This window comes from Notolepis coatsorum, assembly GCF_963971535.1.
Source record: "Notolepis coatsorum genome assembly, chromosome: 18".
NCBI lineage: Eukaryota > Metazoa > Chordata > Actinopteri > Aulopiformes > Paralepididae > Notolepis > Notolepis coatsorum.
In genome coordinates this window covers 71,305,650-71,324,371 of record NC_140182.1, presented here as the reverse complement: position 1 = coordinate 71,324,371, position 18,722 = coordinate 71,305,650, and the positions used below count along the sequence as shown (strand labels likewise).

General features: G+C 42.8%; 1 protein-coding gene across 1 annotated transcript in view; it reads right to left on the bottom strand.

The window, feature by feature from the left end:
* Positions 1-9,011: 9,011 nt before the first annotated feature.
* The window catches only part of b4galnt3b (beta-1,4-N-acetyl-galactosaminyl transferase 3b), a 123,519-nt gene continuing 113,808 nt past the window's right edge, over positions 9,012-18,722 (bottom strand). The window contains exons 18-20 of the mRNA XM_084335233.1: positions 14,072-14,225; positions 13,571-13,697; positions 9,012-11,893 (exon numbers count right to left, since the gene is read on the bottom strand). Of these exons, the coding sequence (XP_084191359.1) occupies positions 11,782-11,893; positions 13,571-13,697; positions 14,072-14,225 (393 nt within the window). The 3' untranslated portion in view covers positions 9,012-11,781. The remainder of the gene's footprint in view (positions 11,894-13,570; positions 13,698-14,071; positions 14,226-18,722) is intronic.

The following is an 18,722-nucleotide window of genomic DNA, read 5'->3' as shown; positions in this document are numbered from 1 at the left end:
AACACAGAATACTTAGGGTGTGTTATATTAAGTGGTCAGTTAATTGAATTTAAAATTAGCGGAATTAGTAGAAGTTGTTGCATTAGACTTCATCTGGCATTCGTCCACTCACGCATACTGCTGCCAGTTTTCCAAATCACTGCAGTAGTTTTTCTATATTATCGATATATCTTTTTTATTATTATTATTAAGTGAATGTCGAGCAATGTGAAAATAAACTACTTACTGAAAGTTATGTTATGTATAAAAAAGACAATAAACTTGTAAATATTTATTCTAGCCTACTCCTTATGGTACTTTAATCAAACGTTGACTGGAAGATGCATCAATAACAAATCTAAAAACCAGTCTCATGGTTTTACTAGGGAAGTGTACAAGATTTCAAACAAATAATGAAATCAACAACTAACCCCAGTAAGCACTAGAGCCGATTTCAATGTTGAAGCTATGTTGTAGCCTTCATATATCCCAGAATATGTCCAAGCCTAAGCAGTTTAATTCATTATTACATATTTATAATATGACACACATAACTGTAAATATGTAAGATGCACAACTGAAGTCCATATATTGTGTTAGAATAATTTCAATTGCAATTTCTCAATGTCCTGCTATGTCAAGGCTAGATATAGCCCACTTCTAGCCCAAACATTATTACATATTTAGTATCACCCAAACAACGTTAAATGTCCAGAGATGCACAATATTAAAATATTAAATAAAATAAATGTATTGGTCTAAAAGTGGGCTATAGATAGCCGGACATATTCTCAGCTAGATGAGAGCTAGAACACACCATAGATACGTCAACATTGCCATAAGCACATTGCACATGTCTAGACTTATAATTATTGTATATTTTATTTATATATTGCCTACCAAACTGTAACAGTCTAAAATATGAAGCACAGAAGTTGTTGAGTTGTTGTATTCGATTTAATTTGACAACACATGGCATAAACGTGACTTCACGTTGACATATATCCAGAGGTGCAGTAATAAAATATTAAAGGAATCATACACTACAGTAGCTCCATGGAGCTGATTTAGTTGTACAGTATTTGAATGTCTTGAATGCTTTGCTGTGGCAGAAATGGATATTATTCTCACAGCCAAGATATACTTAGCCTTTCACTGGAATGAATTCCTGTCCTAAAATACACAATGAACACACACGCACACTATGGATGTCCTTGCATTAACATCACAGAGTGACCGCTACGTGAAGGTTGAGTGACAACATGGAATCAGAAACCTTTGAGAAATGTACATGAGTGGGCGGCTACGTGGTGCAGTGGGCAAGGCGCTCACCTTGAATGTTGGAGACGCTGGGTTCGATCCCAGCGCTCCACATTGCTTTCAGTTTAGCTGGTCGTCTGTACTAATACACATTGGCAGTATTAGGGGGTGGGAAACTGATGGGTGGGGATCGGCCATTGTGGACAGCGAGTCAGCGACTCCTACAGGTCGGTTGGTGCGCCTGCGCAGTAGAATCAGGAAGCGATGGGGGCGGCGCCCCTCCAAAGTGCAGACCCCTGACGCTGAAAGATCACGCCGCGCAGGTGAAAAGATGCGACCTCGGGTATCGGAGGGGACTCGTGCTATGTATGGCTTCGTCCACATTGCAGCTGGCTTGTGGGAGGCAAGAAACAGCGTTCGAGACAGGGGAGGGTTGAATTGGACGATACGAAATTGGGATGGGAGAAAAAGTGGATAAAAAAAAAGAGAGAAATGTACATGAGTGAGTGTGCATGTGTGTGTGTTTTATACCCGAGTGGACATGTGCAGAGTCTAATCCACACTGTGTGTAGAGCACTCTAGATATTATTTAAGGGGTTAAACGGATACAAACAAGTAGTTATATTGACAGACTAGCAAACCGTACAAGAAGGAAAGAAAGAAAGAAAATAGTAATACTGATCCATTAAAAGAAAGAAAAACAAATAGTAATACTGATCCATTAAAAGAAAGAAATAGTAATACTGAACCATTAAATGCCAACATGCTGAACAAAGAACAGCTCATATCTACACCATTCACTTTGAAAAAGGTTCTGAGACAGCAGCACAAACACGTCTTGTAGCCAGGAACAAAGTCACGCTCGTGGACACATAGCTGTAGGCTGAAGTCGTCTCTCTGCAGCCACACTGTCCTTCTGGCTGTAGGTAGATGAAGGCATGTAGGAGGCGCTCTGTGTCCCTCTGACCTGGACACTTCACCCCTAACCATTTCCACACCAGGCTCCATCCACAGCATACAGTAGGCAGGTACCAGGCTCCATTAACAGCATACAGTAGGCAGGTACCAGGCTCCATCCACAGCATACAGTATGCAGGTACCAGGCTCTATCTACAGCATACAGTAGGCAGGTACCAGGCTCCATCTACAGCATACAGTAGGCAGGTACCAGGCACAAACCACAGCATACAGTAGGCAGGTACCAGGCTCCATCTACAGCATACAGTAGGCAGGTACCAGGCACAAACCACAGCATACAGTAGGCAGGTACCAGGCTCCATCCACAGCATACACAGGTACCAGGCTTCATCCACAGCATACAGTAGACAGGTACCAGGCACAAACCACAGCATACAGTAGGCAGGTACCAGGCTCCATCCACAGCATACACAGGTACCAGGCTTCATCCACAGCATACAGTAGGCAGGTACCAGGCTCCATCCACAGCATACAGTAGGCAGGTACCAGGCTCCATCCACAGCATACAGTAGGCAGGTACCAGGCTCCACCCACAGTATGGCACAGCAGCCCAAACCAAGAAGTTGTGCCTACCAGGAGTGTCTGGCAGGCGCAGGGTATTCTGGTCCTAGTGCAAACACATGCTCAACTCAACATGCACTCATAACGCCACACATGTCTGTGCATGTAATAAAGGATGTACGTTTAAAAAATAAAAAATAAAAAATTGTTTACTGCAAGAATGAATCTGTGAGTATTTGGGGACAGGATATGGTCGATGACAGATTACTTAATTCAGGGACTATCTGGGATGTCATCTCACCTTAAAATATACCTATATCTTTTTATTCACACTTTGGTAGATGATTAATACATTCTTAAAAGATCCAGCTCCCTTCAAAGAGCCGTAATTCCCACACACCAAAGAAAATACAGGCAGGCACGCGCTCTGCACACGTTCGCTTCGCAGATTACATTGCAAGCTATTTGACCTGTGCTTGCGAGCGACACTACGCCTGCCCGTCCGCCCTAGAAAAACTGTAAACTACACAGGCGTAACGTACATCACACGCACGCGCCCGCGCAAGTCGCGTGCACGCCTAGAAATACGAACCAACCAACGCCTGCACTACATATGCGTGTGGTGTGTGTGCAGCCTGTGTGTCCATTGTGAGTCTATGTAGATTGCTGGCGAGCATCAAAGTTCAAACGTTTGATGTCAGATCGCAGGCGCTTGTAATGCGTTTAGGTCTGCGTCCGCTGGAACGTATTTAACGCCATATGCGTGCGTGCGGCCAGTAAGGGAATCCTCTATTCTAAGGGATCTTCAGCTCCACCATACAAAGTATAATGCAGTGCAGAGGCTCAGTCTGGTTCAGGGGCCAGTTCCACAAAGCACCTTAAGTTAATATTTTCCTAAAAATCTGAGTTAAAGTTACCAAAAAATAAAAATAAAAAACGTATGTTATGTCCTTAAGTTTTCTTTAAATGTTTCCTTAACACTTTCAGTGCCGTTCACGGATAAACACGTTTCTGGCGCCCGACCGTTGAGTGCCAATCACTGATTAACCCGTTTCTGGATCGTTATTTCTTTTATTCGCTATTTCCATTGATAATTCATCTGGCAGCCTGTGCAGGCTGTCCTGAATGGGTCCGAGATCGCAAACGTCCAATACCGCCGCCTAACGCATTGCGGCCGCTATTGCACATACTTCGATTCTCTCTGGCTCAGCCTGTATGTTGATCTAACAAATCCAGTCCGGGTTTTCCTACTCGGGCAGTAGCACCGTTCATAACACATGGATTGGGGAGAATCAAGCACTGTGGATTCATGTATTTTCGTGGATTATCTTGGCAACACGATCAAGATCAATACTTGGAATGGCGATCAGATAATTGGATTATTCTTTTTGCAGTACATCCTAGTCAAGGTAAGTGCTATATGTTATCAATCTTACGTTGATCTGAGCATGCCTTTATTGTGACCCGTGCGTGTCCTGTAACGTTACTCCACAACGTATGCCGTTGGTGACGATCGAAGCATAAACACCCACCCTTTCATGATGAAACATAATACCGATAATCTAGCGTTGATTTCAGATTGATTGTCGATCTAAGCGAGGAATGGCACACTTCCTAGTGAAATGCAATAAGTTTAGCAGAGTTTCCTGGGATTACACAGAATTACTCTAAAACTATACTCATATTCACCACGGTATAAAACGGGAATGTATTGATGTTTTTTGCATGTTGACCGGAAAAAACTCAATGACAATCGACTATATTATTAGATCCATAGCTATAATATTGAATATAGTTTTAGCACTGCAAACACCGGCATGTACCCCCGTTCATTACAGCGCTAGCACACACGGCCATACGCCCATAGCGACCTCTGGCGCCCAATGTGTTAAAAAGTATTTAAGGTTTTCTCCTTATCTTGGTCTCATACTTAAGTGGTCCCTTAAAGTTAGTTAAACCATTGCACAAAAGACCTTAGCACCCAAAGTAAGGAAAAAACTTCAAGGTACCTCTGGCTCGACATTAACTGCAACATGGTCGAGTTTATGGCGACGCATGAAGAAAATGAACGCATCCCAGGAAGAGTGTCCGGCAGCTGGGAGAACTATTCAACGCCGATTCTACGCATGGCGCCGATCATATAACGTTGATAATTGTACAAACGGGTGGGTAATTGAGGCGTAAATGTGTCCCTTTTGGCTTATCATAGGGAACCAGATAGATAGGACGACACCGGTTTTAGGTCTGTTTGCATATCAGGCGACCCCAAGGTTGGGAAACGCTGTGTTACAGGTGACGATACAGGTGAGGCCATCACAAGAGGAGCTGGAACCACGGGAGCAGTCTCCATGGAAACTGTAGAATTTTTAAGCTTCTGAAATCTCTTTCACTGCAGTAAGTGCCTTAACGTCTTTTGTTGACAAAGGAAACCATTTAAAGGATTATGTGCAACAGCTTTAAGTGAGACCCTCCGCTAAGGACACATTAAACCTTAAGTGTCATACTTAACTCATTCAGTGCCAGCTATTAGACGGAGCCCGTCATAGCAAGGCCACGCTTTAAAAGATAGGAGTGCGTCACCTTGTTTGTAGAGCTATAACTATATTCTATATTATAGCTATGGATACAATACTATGGCCCATTTGACATCACCTATATATTGTTCAATATGTGAAAAAGAATTCATTTTTCCATCCATACGTTCCCATGTTATACCGTGGTGAATATAAGTATGGTTTTAGAGCGGTCTGGGGTAATTCCTTATAGTCAATTCTACTATAAACGTTGCCGTTTCTTGCCTGTACACGCTACTATTCCCAAATCACATCTATGTCGTATTATGTTTCATCATGAATGCATTAAAGGGGGGGGGGGTCGTTTCTGATTATTTTATTGTCAGTAACGGCATTCGTATTGAACACTAAACACCAGGGTTCGAAATTAAGGGGGGCTTGGGGCAAAATGCCCTCGAAAATTTACCAAATGCCCTCGAAAATCAGTTAAGGGGGGCAAGAAAAGCCCCCGACACTTTGCACAGATGTTTAGCCCCTAGTATGCACTAGGGATGGGCATTTTAAAGAAAAAATCCAGACCGATTGATCGCATGCTATACTCGAGTGATCATGTATTACTCGAAAAGGGAAAAAAAACATATATGTGTTTAAGGAAACCAACAAACAGTTATAATCTACAATAATCTTACACATACATGTGAAAAAATATGTAAAAAATTAAAAATAAAAAATCTATTTTATATTCTTTTTTCATAAAACGTATTAATAATTTTGATTTTTTTTCTCATAGCTACGAGTAACAATTACTCACGCCCATCCCTAGTATGCACACGCACAGTATAATATGCATGTAATAAATTGTTTGTTAATAAACTCTGTTACTTGAACAATTTTCACTGTGCTCCTAAATTTCTTTGTGTGCTCCTAAAGTTTTATTTAGATTTTATTTATTAAAATTGTATTTAGGAGCACATGTGCTCCTTGAGAAAAAGGTTCGCGTAGAGCCCTATATATGGAGACATTAACATTACGTTATCAAACATAGGGACGAAGACTGTAAAAAAAAGTTTTTACAATGTTTTATAATCTTTATGTTAATTTTCATCATAAAAATGCGGAATACAAAAAAAGCCCCCGAAAATCAATTAACACATTAACTGCCACAGAGTTTGATCATCTTATACCATTCTCTGCCAGCACTGTAAGTCTATGGAGATGTTCACCTTCTTTGCAGGGCTATAACTTTTTAAATTGTATTGCTAAATTGACATTACTATGGCCCATTCAACATCGATTATCTATCGTTCAGGATGTAGGAACGTTTTACTTTTTCATTCACACATTCATACGAAAATACCGTCTGGAATATAAATGTTTTTATCGTTTTCTGCAGTACTTCCTAGAACGTGAGATATAGGCATAAATGCATATATAGATTATCAAATGCAGTTTGTTGCCGATCCACGCTATATTAAAAATGTCAACTGTACATGGTCCTAAACGTTATGACTGATCATGTGCGGGTGAACGGAGGGGGGGGTCGTTTATAATTCCGTGATCGTCGTTAAATGCTTTATGTAGTATGGGTGATATATAGATCAGAGCAGTTTGCATGGATAATAATAAACAATCAGGCTGAAAGTAACATCAGCCTCCTCTTACCGTTGGGCGATGACACTGGAGCAAAAAGATCCCAGTTATTTGATGGGGATCGAGTAGATCCATTTCCGGTTTGTATAATAACAATACACGGCCAAATCATGTCGATTATTGAGTTATGGCAGCGATCCATATCCACGGTGTGTGGCTAGAGTCCTGCAACGATATGCGAGTGGCCGGACGTATTTAGGAGACGCACCGATATCCAAACGGGCATTTCCAGTTTGGCAACTCGCCGATCATCCACCAGGTGGCAGTATTGAAGCGTTGCAGAGTTGTGCCGAGTTCCACTGCATCAGACGAGGCTCTGTGAGGGAAATATGAATACCATGGCGAAAATATGAAATATGATCTCAATAACGTTGTACGCTGTGTATTGGCAGAATTCGCATGAACTTGTCGTATGACGTGAATGGCGCAGGATGTGTTAAGGGGGGCAAAAAAAGCCCTGGATTTTTTTTTTCTAACCCTGCTTATCAGCCCGATCGGTATAAAAGCATTGTACGATCAAGCAATTTATTTTATTTACGTCAGATAGTCTTTACCTGTGATCAGGAGTATTCCAAAAATAATATTCCAATTGTTTGATCGCCATCTGGTACATCCGATGTCCATCTGGTCCACGGCATAACCGACCACAACATATGGATCAGGGATATTTGACATGCTTCAATGGAACCGGGAGAACCGCTCCCATCGCCCGACAAGGAAAAGTGAGACCGGAGACATTTGGCCATTACACAGGCCAAGATACAAGGTTACAAAGGGTGCTCGATACCGCCGTCTAGCTGGATGCGGACGGTATTGCACTTTGGCGATCTCAGACTCATTTCCTAGGGCCTATGGTAACACCAAGGTCCCTGGATGAATAATGAATACAAATATCGAATAAAGGAATAAACGACCAAAACCCGAGAAATCTCGGGTCTGGCGCCCAACCGCTGGCGAGTTAACCCGACTTATCTCGGGTTTGGCCTCCATTGGGTTAAGGAGACAACTTAACCATTTTACTACCACACTAAAGGTTAACCCTTTCACCGTCTGTAGTGTGGTAGTGAAAGGGTTAACCTTTTGTAGTTTGGTTGTGAAATGGTTAACCCTTTGTCGTGTGGCAGTGAAAGGGTTAACCCTCTGTATTGTCACAGTGAAAGGGTTAAACCATTTGGTAGCGTGGTAGTGAAAGGGTTAAAGGTGGCTTTGTGCAACCGGCCCCAGGACTCTACAGCTGGGGATCTGCTCCCAAGGTGGCAGGTCACTGTGGAAAGCTCCTTCCTGAACAGCTGCACTAAGCGCACCCCTGGACACTTTCTCATGAGGAGTACCAACTTCTGCCCACTGGGGGGCACCAGAGTGCAAGAAGAAGAAGTACAAGCACTCTTTTGTTCCTCTATCTATAACATGGTCCAAACAACCCCCTTCCCACCCGCTCATACATGAATGGTGCATGTGACTTATGTAAATGGTCCTCATGCAAGGCTGAGCTCTTTTCACTTTCTGCTCACAATAATATGGCATTTTGGATGCATGTGTGTATTAGGGATGAGATCCCAATATACATTTTTGAAAGCATGGACACAGATATTTTTATTACACAAATATTAACATTATTATTAGAGAAAAAATATTTGGTTGTGAAAAACATTTAAAAAAATATCCGCCGTCAGACACTACCTGTAGGATTGCAGTCAAAAAACGACATGTAGGACTGCCCTGTCTCTTCGTTTGGACCCATGGAAATAACTGTAATCTTATTTTGAAAGTTGCGTGTCAAAATAGATGGCTGAAAAAGGCTGATATTTTCTCAATTTATCTCTCGTATCTCAGCTGCTCCGTGACGAGCAAGGTCTCCCCTACACTTTCAAAAGCCTAGAGAAAGCTTGTCTTAAGTCATCATCATGAGTTATGCGTGTGAAATTAATTATATTTATTGTGTGCGAGACAGATGTTCCTTTTATGTTGATCGTTGGAAGCATGCAACGCAAGACAAAATTCCATGCGAGCGGACAATAAAGTTTGATCTCATCTCCATCTCTTATTTAGACGTAGGCGGGTTATTAAAAACCTGTGCAGAATGCCATGGAAAGAAAATGGTCGTGGAAACATTTCCTTTTAGGGGCAGTTTATTCCTCAGATTAGTCAAGGCAGTGGGAGTGAAATAACGTTTCCTGAGAGAAGAGAACCTGAATCCACAAAGAGAAGGTAGAGGCAGTGAGACGACCCCTAGCATGAAGACAGAGATGAGGTATATCCAAGAAAAGAAAGGATGAAAGAGGGTATTTTGAAGAGAAGGAGAGAGAGGACAGAGAGAGCGAGATAGAGGGGAAAGAAAGAGTTAGATGAGAGAGAGAGAGAGAGTGTGTGGGGGGGGAGGAAAGAGTTAGATGAGAGAAAGAGAGAGAGCAGATAACGTAGAACATGTTGGTCAAATCACAATGACTGGAAACAAACCCCTCCACTAGGCTGAAAAAGGCACCATTTTCCCTGCAAAGATTCTGTACCGTCATTCGTCTGAGATGCAATCAGTTGAGACAAGGCTAGCCAGCACACACAGACAGACAGAGAAATAAAAACAATAAAAACAAAATAAATACAAAGAACAATAAAAACAACTTAGTTCCTCTTAAAATGTCACAAATCTCAGATTGCAAAAGCCCAAATCCTTTGGTACAGTAAGCAGGAAAAAGAACGACACTACATGACATTTGGCAGGTTCACAACTTTCCAATTGGATCTTGATGGGAGTTTATCAAATCGAAGCCTGCCAACTTCAAGAGGACGTAATCAGAGCAGCATAACTGGACCACATACCACTTTAACATAACTTTTATAGGTCAATGGATCGAGGATTGAACTCCAAGCACTGGAGTACACAAACGTTATGTAGAATGCATACTTCTACTTTAGATACTGAAGTAGCCTACATTCAATAGTAAATACTTCTCTACTCTCTACTACTAGTAGAATTTGAATGGAGGAATTTTACCAGAGTACTCGTTTATCTGGGTATATATATTTAAGTAAAAGAACTGTGTACTTCTTCCACCACTGTCGACAGGTGAACGTGAGGGAAAACTACCTGCGGTCCACAAAGTGACATCAATCTGACGGTTCCGACGTGCTCCTGTGCACATACTGACACAACACACTTCACAGCTTTTCAGATGTTTCCCTGCCAGGACACCAGCACAAGGCTTGTGAGTCAGGCCCACGTCTGTGTAGTGTCGTAGTTTTTTTTTGCCCTGAGTGATAACAAAAACAGTTTAGCTTAATTTCATTAGAAATTAGATTAGGAGAACAGTAACCAGAGTACATTAGACTGGAATGTTAAAAATAATCAGAGAAAGCTGCCAGGATTCATCTTAAATACAAATAAAAACAATCTGATAAATACAAAAAAAACAAAGAAAATCAAAACTAATTTAATTTACTACAATAAAAACAATGCTATTTGCAACCTATTGTCACTATGATAATAACCCAAACAGGATTTCCTGTTGTGAGTGTGTGAAACTAAGGTAAAAGAGCTTCCGAGGTCAAATCTCAGAGGCTCACAGGTCAAGAGTGCAAAGTGTGAGTGAAGCATCCGTCCAATTCTACATAACTGTGTCCATCTGACTCTACAGTCTGAGCAACATGACCGTGTCCATCTGACTCTACAGTCTGAGCAACATGACACAGGTGGTATAAAACTTCAGAGAAGGCACAAGGATGTACGCATTCATCAGAATGCCGTTCTTTTATAAAAGAACCTACAAACTCAAAAGGTTTCATCAGTATGTAGCTCATACGCAATTAGATCTATGGAAAAGACAGCCACTACGTCCACAAGTTTACACATTTCGTGGAGTAAGGGCTCATTCAGATCTAATCAGACAATGCGGCGGTAAAAATGAGTGGGTAGTTGCGCTGGGCTCTGACAGTTGTTAGGACACAGGGTTACTCCAAAAAACGTTCTGGCGTTCAGCGAGAAAGTAGAACTGGAGTCAACTTTTGCTGGATGCAAGCAAGGACCGTGGTGGCCAATAGATCACAGTGGAGGACGAGGGATTGGGTTAAAAAGCTCACAGCATGATGACACACAAATGGCTCATCCACACCAACGCACCACCCTGCGGTGAGGTGCCGCTTTGTCTGACTAGATCTGAATGAGCCGTGAAATTTGTGGATTTAGTCGGAGTAAAGATTCTAGCACAAGGTGTCGCTCATTTTGAGTTGAAATGGAGGCACATCAACCGGTGCACCAAGGTACACTTTCTTCTTAAGGTCCTTACGGAGTGTAACGAAACACAGAGTCAAGTATTTCTCACGGTGTCAAAGGCAAACGCGCACACTCGCAACGGAGTCATCTGCACAAGATCCTCGCCATCATTTTAGCCTCGGAGTGGCTTGCGTGTAATGTGTTGCGTCGCAGAGATAAAACAAGCATCTCGTCAGATGTAAGATTAGTATCGTGTCAGTTCTTCTTTGGAGTGGGTGAGTGTCATTATGCCGTGACTAGTGCAGGCCGTCACAACATCAGAACATTATCAGCAGTAGTATCTTCAAGTACAGTTTAATTTAAGGTTGAGCGGTGAACGCTCCGCCGGTACCCTTTTCAGTTCTCAGTAGTCCGTCCTGTGTTCCACCAGTAACGTCTCACCGAAGCAGCCGGTGAGAATAGCAGTATCAGTAGTATTGGCGTTCCAAGCTCCAACGATCACCACCTGCACAGAGTTGCAGTTTCGGGGGGAGAGCTTGAGTGACTGGAGGCCCAATGCCAAGATTTTCTAACCATCCCACCCCTCTACGCTGGTGGAGAGGTGCGACTGTCAGGTAGCAGGAGTAACGGGTGGGGGCTGGTTTAAAGTGCACTGGTTGCAGTGGCAGTGGCGACGCCGTGGTGACCGCGGGGTTACCTCGGGTTGGGCACTGTGCGGCGGTTCCACATACCACGCTTGGAGTGGTAGTGATGGAAGAAGTTCCTCAGGTAGATCCTCTCCACCTCCAGACCTGACTGTAGGATTCTAGAGCACAGAGCAGGGGAGAGCAACACAACACCGATCAGTCATCTGACTCTGTTATTATATCTTTCCTGCCGACAAAAGGTGACCGAAAAAGAGAAAGTAAAAGAAAGAACACAGGAACAAGAAAAAAAGATACAAGATTATGTAGTAAAAAAGTCTTCCATGACCATATATCTGTAAAAAAAAAAAAAAAAAAAATCTTGTAAACTTTGAAGGCTTCATGGCTGTTTGGGTGACTGGGTGTTATTGGCAAATATTAGTAGATGTTGTCAGCATACAATAAGATATTCCTTTATTGATCCCCTTGGGGAGATTCAGGCATCATAGCACAATGGGGGAGGGGGGAGGAGAGGTACAGGTATGGGCAGGGTAATAGTAGAAAGACAGAAATATTGGCAATAAAATTAGATATGAATATATAGAAGAATAAACAGTGTAAACAAAGGTGCAGGTGAGGGTCTGTATGCCGTATCGGCTATATTATACGTAGACAATAAAGCATTTGAGTCTGAATATAAACTATGAGTAGGAGTAAAAGTAAACAGTATACAGTACACAAGGTACCCTAACTGGCATAATATACGTCAGGTTTTGGTGGTTAACACAATGGCGCCCGATCACGGAGATCTCTGTGTTTCGATTCCACCCGTTGTGGACAGAAGCACGGATATATCCGTGGCAAGTTGTTTTTGCTTTTATTCCATTTTAATAACCTATTCAAGGTCGCCGAGATGCACTGCAGATGTACCCTACTCTTTGAATTCGAGAAAGTGCAATACCGGCCAGATCCTCTTAGGGGCGCTATCGCGATAATGCAGTGTGCCCTGTGGCTGAACGGAGCAGTCTTTTTTTTTTTTACTTTCAATGGAGTTTTCAGTTAGCAGGATTCTGGATGTGCAGCATGTAGCTTGGATTACGTTTTGGAATGCGGATTTCACTATGCAATAAGGGGATTTATCATCAGCCAATGGACATATCGATCTACCAGATGGTGATTGATAACGGGGAAATGCTCGGGGGGATCCAACCGGCTCATGGTAAGATCTTTTTCACGTAAATTACAGCCGGATCGAGCCTCGTTATGATACGATACGATCGGCCTATGTGGCTACTTAGACGAACACGGTTATTGGTAATCAATAATAAGAAACGACGTCCCCCCCCCCCCCCCTTTCATGCATACATGCTTGAGGATCTTGCCGATCATATGCAGTTTGAGTTTTAACTGTAGCATCTGTATAACGGAAATGCCATTGGATATAACGTTAGTATCTATTAGCCCTTTATCTCGCCTCCCAGGAAATATACTAGACCAAATGCCGTATAACGCTTATATTCACGGCGCTATAAAATGAGAACGTATTGATGAAAAAATTATTTCTTTAATCCATTTTGAAGGGACGGTTTATGGTCCCAATTGACAATGAGAATGGACAGATAGCAATACTATAAAGTATAGATTTAGCTCTACAAACAGCCCCACGTCTGTTTACATTTGCCGGTCCTCTAGAGATTTATTAGACGCATCCCAATGGCCCCGAATGTGTTAAGAGTCAGACACACATTGGTCTGTACAGTGTTGTAATTATCTTTGCCAGCCGTGAAAAAATAAAAACAACAACAACAACAACAACAACAACAACAACAACAACAACAACAACAACAACAACAACGAACCTGTCCAGCAGCTCCCAGTCCTCTCCCCCCCAGCGGTCGGTGAAGTCCTTGGTGTTCATGCCTCCTGCAGCCACCAGGTCTGACTTGTAGATCCCCAGCAGCCCGAAACCATTCACCTCCCAGTAACCTGCCACACAGGGGACAGAACACGCCTGGTGTTTGCATGGTGATAATGTGTCGCTTGTACACTATGGGTCTATTTATAGGAGCTCAGAGGGGCGTGCGGCTGAGGAGTATTTGGCCGACCGCCTGGCAGAGGAAGCGATCGAAGTGAACGCAGGGATACATTTACACTTAGTCATTTACTCTTGAGTGCATAGTAGTATAGACATATTAGCATAGTAGGTACTAGTATAGGCAAGGCAGATTCTTTAGTAGCAAAGTGCATAATAGTAAAAGACAAAAGGTTAGTATTTCTTTCCACCTTTCTTTTTATAATACAGCACCTAATAATAATAACAACAACAACAAGGGAACAAAGGAACATAGAGGGGCATGTACCTCGGGGCTCCAAGGGCGTCGCCCCGCAGTCCAGTCTCATGACTATGGGAGCGAAGGCCATGAATCCCTCCACACAATGCTTCCTCACCGTGTCCACGATGGAGGAGGGAAAGTGGATGTGCAGGTCACACAGAAACACTATGCTGTGGTTGTCCTGCGGGAGACACACACACCACGTTATAGATCTGCATTCAGAGATCACCACGTTATAGATCTGCATTCAGAGATCACCACGTTATAGATCTGCATTCAGAGATCACCACGTTATACAAGATACAAGAGTTTTATTTGTCACGGCATACAGGTATACAGTGAAATGCGGGGGGTCTCGCCCGCAACGATGTGCATAATACAAGTAATAATAATAAGATCTGCATTCAGAGATCACCACGTTATAGATCTGCATTCAGAGATCAGCTGAATGATTGTGGTGCTTAACACTTTCAGTGCCAGCCGTTTTAGCCATCCTTGTACTCATTGCGCCACCGCTGTAAGAGATAGGGATTTTCACTGTGCGTCGTGGTTAGGGATTTCCCGATCGCATTTTTTTGCTCCCGATCTGATCCCGATCATGTGATTTTGAGTATCTGTCAATACCGATCTTTCCCGATCCGATCTTTCACATTAGTAACCAATTTGACGCATTTTTGTCAGAAACTGGCGAAGCGAGACAAGCCCCTCTGTTCCCTCAATAGCCGCAGTCGAGCGCGGCGGCTCGCATTACATTCACCATACGAGAAATATTCAAAGTTTCAATCTGTTTGCACATTAGTATACATTCAGTGTTCGACTTACGTAATGATTTGCTCCACTTTGGTCTGAAACGCAGACGAATAATCCTCACAAAGCGAATGTTGACGTTATCCAGGTGAACGTTCTTCATTCAAGCGAGGCATTCAATACAGCTGTTTGGCAGAGCACCAGCCACATAACGTTGAACGCACGCAGAACGTCCGCCTTGCTAACATTGCAACTGGCTATTGGACTGGCTTCGGTTTCAATTTAAAAATGCTTCCAAACTTCTGACATTTTGTCTAGCTGCTCAGGTGTTACGAGTTATCAGGTCGACCTGCCGGTGTTTCGGGAGCGACGCGTTGTGAGCTTGTAGGTCTGCTATTTTCGGCACACGTCACTGTCGTGCGACGGTGTAAATCAAAGGAAATGCGTTTGTTTTGGCAAATCTTTCTGCTCTGTGTGACAATAAATAAATTAATGATGATGATGATATGTAATTTAAAACCAAAACTAAGGCACTAAGGTATGAGTTTAAGACGTGAACATGGTCATGTTTGTTGAATAAATTATTTATTTATTTTTACTCCCGATTATTATAATTTTTTGATCCCGATCCTCTGAAAATCACGTGATCGGCCCCGATCCCGATCACGTAATCGGATCTGGACATCCCTAGTCGCGGTGTTTGCAGGGCTATATCTATATTCTATATTATAGCTATGGAGACAATAATATGGCTCATTTGACATTAACACATTCGTGGCCAACCACATATATATACGTGATTGGGAGCCAGCGTTTGACGGCCAACCATGTATATATACGTGTTAAGCTTGTTTTTGTTTTTATTGCATTATAATATCCTGGATGTTGTCACGGAGCTGTATGTTGGCTGGAAAAGGCATATCGGGACTCCGAAAGTGCAGTAACGGCCAGATCCTGGTATTGGCGCTGTCTCGAGAATCCAGTTTCCCCTGTTGCAGACCGGGTGTCACTTTCTTTTCCGCTCCGGGTTAGCTTTTCTGTTAGCCTAAAGCTATGGCTTCACCAGGTCGCCTGTAATACTTTTTGCGACGCCGAATTCAGTATGCAGTAAAGGAATATAGCATCAGCCAATGGATATATCGATCTACCAGATGGCGATCAAATATCTGGGAAATTCTTTTTGGAATCCAACCGGCCACAGGTAAGAGCGATTTGACGTCAACTTCAGTCTGATCGGGCCTTGTTCTCATAGCCATCCACCCGGTCAGCGTATGATGTTGCAATAACGAATGCCGTTATTGGTAATCAATAATCAGAAATGACTTCCCCCGCCCCCCCCCCCCCCCCCCCCCTTTCATGCATTCATGGTGGAACATGATACCGATCATATGCATTTAAATTTTAACTCTAGCTTGTGTAGGGCCCAAACGCCAATCGATTTAACGTTATTAGCTTAGTGCCCTATAACTAGCTTTGCAGGAATTACCCCAGACCATTGCGGTATATAGTTCATATTCACAACGCTATAAAAAACTGGAACGTATTGATGAAAAAATTATTTCTTTATGGCATATTGAAGGGAAGGTTTATACTGTCAATTGACAATGACAATGGACACATAGCAATAATATAAAATATAGATTTAGCTCTACAAACAACCTCACGCAGAGTGAAAACTTGTAATGAAAAGCTGGCCTCATAGAGTGGGATTAGACGGGCCCCAATGGCCCCGAATGTGTTAACTATCCCTCGTTCAACATGTGAAAAAGAATAAAAATGTTCATGTATACGTTTGCGTGTTATACCGTGGTGAATATTGTAGTTTCAGAAAAAGAATAATTTTTTTCATGTATACGTTTGCGTGTTATACCGTGGTGAATATTGTATAGTTTCAGAAAAAGAAAAAGAATAAATTTTTTCATGTATACGTTCGCGTGTTATACCGTGGTGAATATTGTATAGTTTCAGAGTAATTCCTGGTAACTGTGTTATGGAGCGAAATGTGAATTTTGCTAAAAGCGTTCGCGTTGCTCGCCTGGACACGCTACTATTTCCAAATCAAAAGGTATATAATAGGTATTATGTTTCATCATGAAAACATAATTTTGATGCTTTGATAGTCAGCAACGGCATACGTTTTGGAGTATGTTACATATGATCGTTGCGATCGATGTGAAATCATTGTTGGATCAAAGTAGGATTGATGTCATATAGTCCTTACCTTTACTAGGAGGTATCCCAAAAAGAATATTCCAATTGTCTGATCGCGATTTCCAGTATTGATGTCGATCGGGTCCCTGACATGAAGTGGCACAAGATATGCCTCAAGTGTGCTGAACGCGTTTCGAAGGGGTCGGATGAAGCGATTTACTTGGCTTGATCTAAATTCTCCGCCCGGACGAAATTAGATGTGACACACAATGTGAAATAAGGTTTCAAAGGGTGGGCGATACTGCCACCTAGCAGGATTCGGCCGGTATTGCACTCTCGGGATCGCACAATGATTTCCTATGGTAACACCGAGGTCCGTGAACCTGTAATGAATTAAAAAAAATCGAATAAAAGAAAAAACTGCCAAAACCCGACTATACTCGGGTATGGCGCTCAACCGCTGGCGAGATAACACAACTTTACTTGGGTCTAGCGCCCAATGAGTTAAGCGTACGTTAAAAGGGTATTCTGGTGAGAGATCTGACTCTTGTCTGCTGCACAGACTACAATGTATAATGTATGACGTATGTTACAAAGGATCAGATTAAACCGAATATATATATTTATTTATTGATATATATTGCATAGTATTTGTATATCGTTTGATATCCCCTGTATATTCCTTGTACATATACACGGAATATCCCTTTTAGCCCAGACCATAATAGTTCATTCTCCTATTGGACAGCGGTCCACCGGCGCCAGGGACCGGCCCCCGGAGCCAAGTTCAAAGTCACCGACACGACATGTCTGTACTTGCCCGGCCCTGCCCAGGGATACGGCGACAGAAATGAGAGTGGCACTATTTTGTGCACCGTGCGTATAAATACGGCGCAGGTGAATGTAGAAGCCCCTTAGCCCCTTACCTCCGTACCCTTCTTAGCTTTAGTATGTTACCCACTAAGTGAAGTCTCACCCACGATACAACGTGCGGTGAAGTATGGCCTGTTTGGCCTCAGAATAGAGCATCGAGACCGCGTGCGAATTAGTAACTGAATTGTCAGAGTTTGGCACTATACCGTCGAGTGCGACATATTTCTATTGAGTCTTTAATAGTCTATTTGTGTATAGTGTATCGTGCGGTTGGAATTCTGTGGTGACCAGCATCTCCAACGCTTTCTCGTATTAGCTAGAGTTCTTATCCAGGCTGGGCCGACCGCATGGCGCTTTCACCCGAGGAGACCTAGGCGAGAACCGTATGGACATGTACACTGGATTAATCTACCCGACGACTACATAGCCCTTTGCGGCTGGAATATATTTGCTTTGGTCCTATGATTTATGGAGCGGATAATCGCCGACGCCTGCACGTGTTGGATTTACCCCGAGAGGAGTCAAGTCGAGTCGGCGCTCAGAGAGCCTGAGGCCGCCTAGCTTTCTTCACTGTAGAGCTACAGTCTACCAGAGAACCAAGCTGTATTCGTCTGTGGATCAAGAGACTACTGCACCGGCTTCTGTACCTGAAGTCTCCCTAGTCATCGTTGACCAGACGTCCTACTACCGACAGATCTTCTACCCCCTTGCTGGCTTACAACCAGTGGGAACCCTTTCCAGTATCTCCCGCTATTACTAGTGTACAGTACCATAGATATAATTCCCTAAGATTCAGGTTGTATAATTACCTCCTGCGTAACCAGAGAATGGACATTCGTTATTGATTTGCCTACGCATACTCCTTTGCCTTACAAGTGCATTCAAAGAATAATGTAAAGTATCCTAT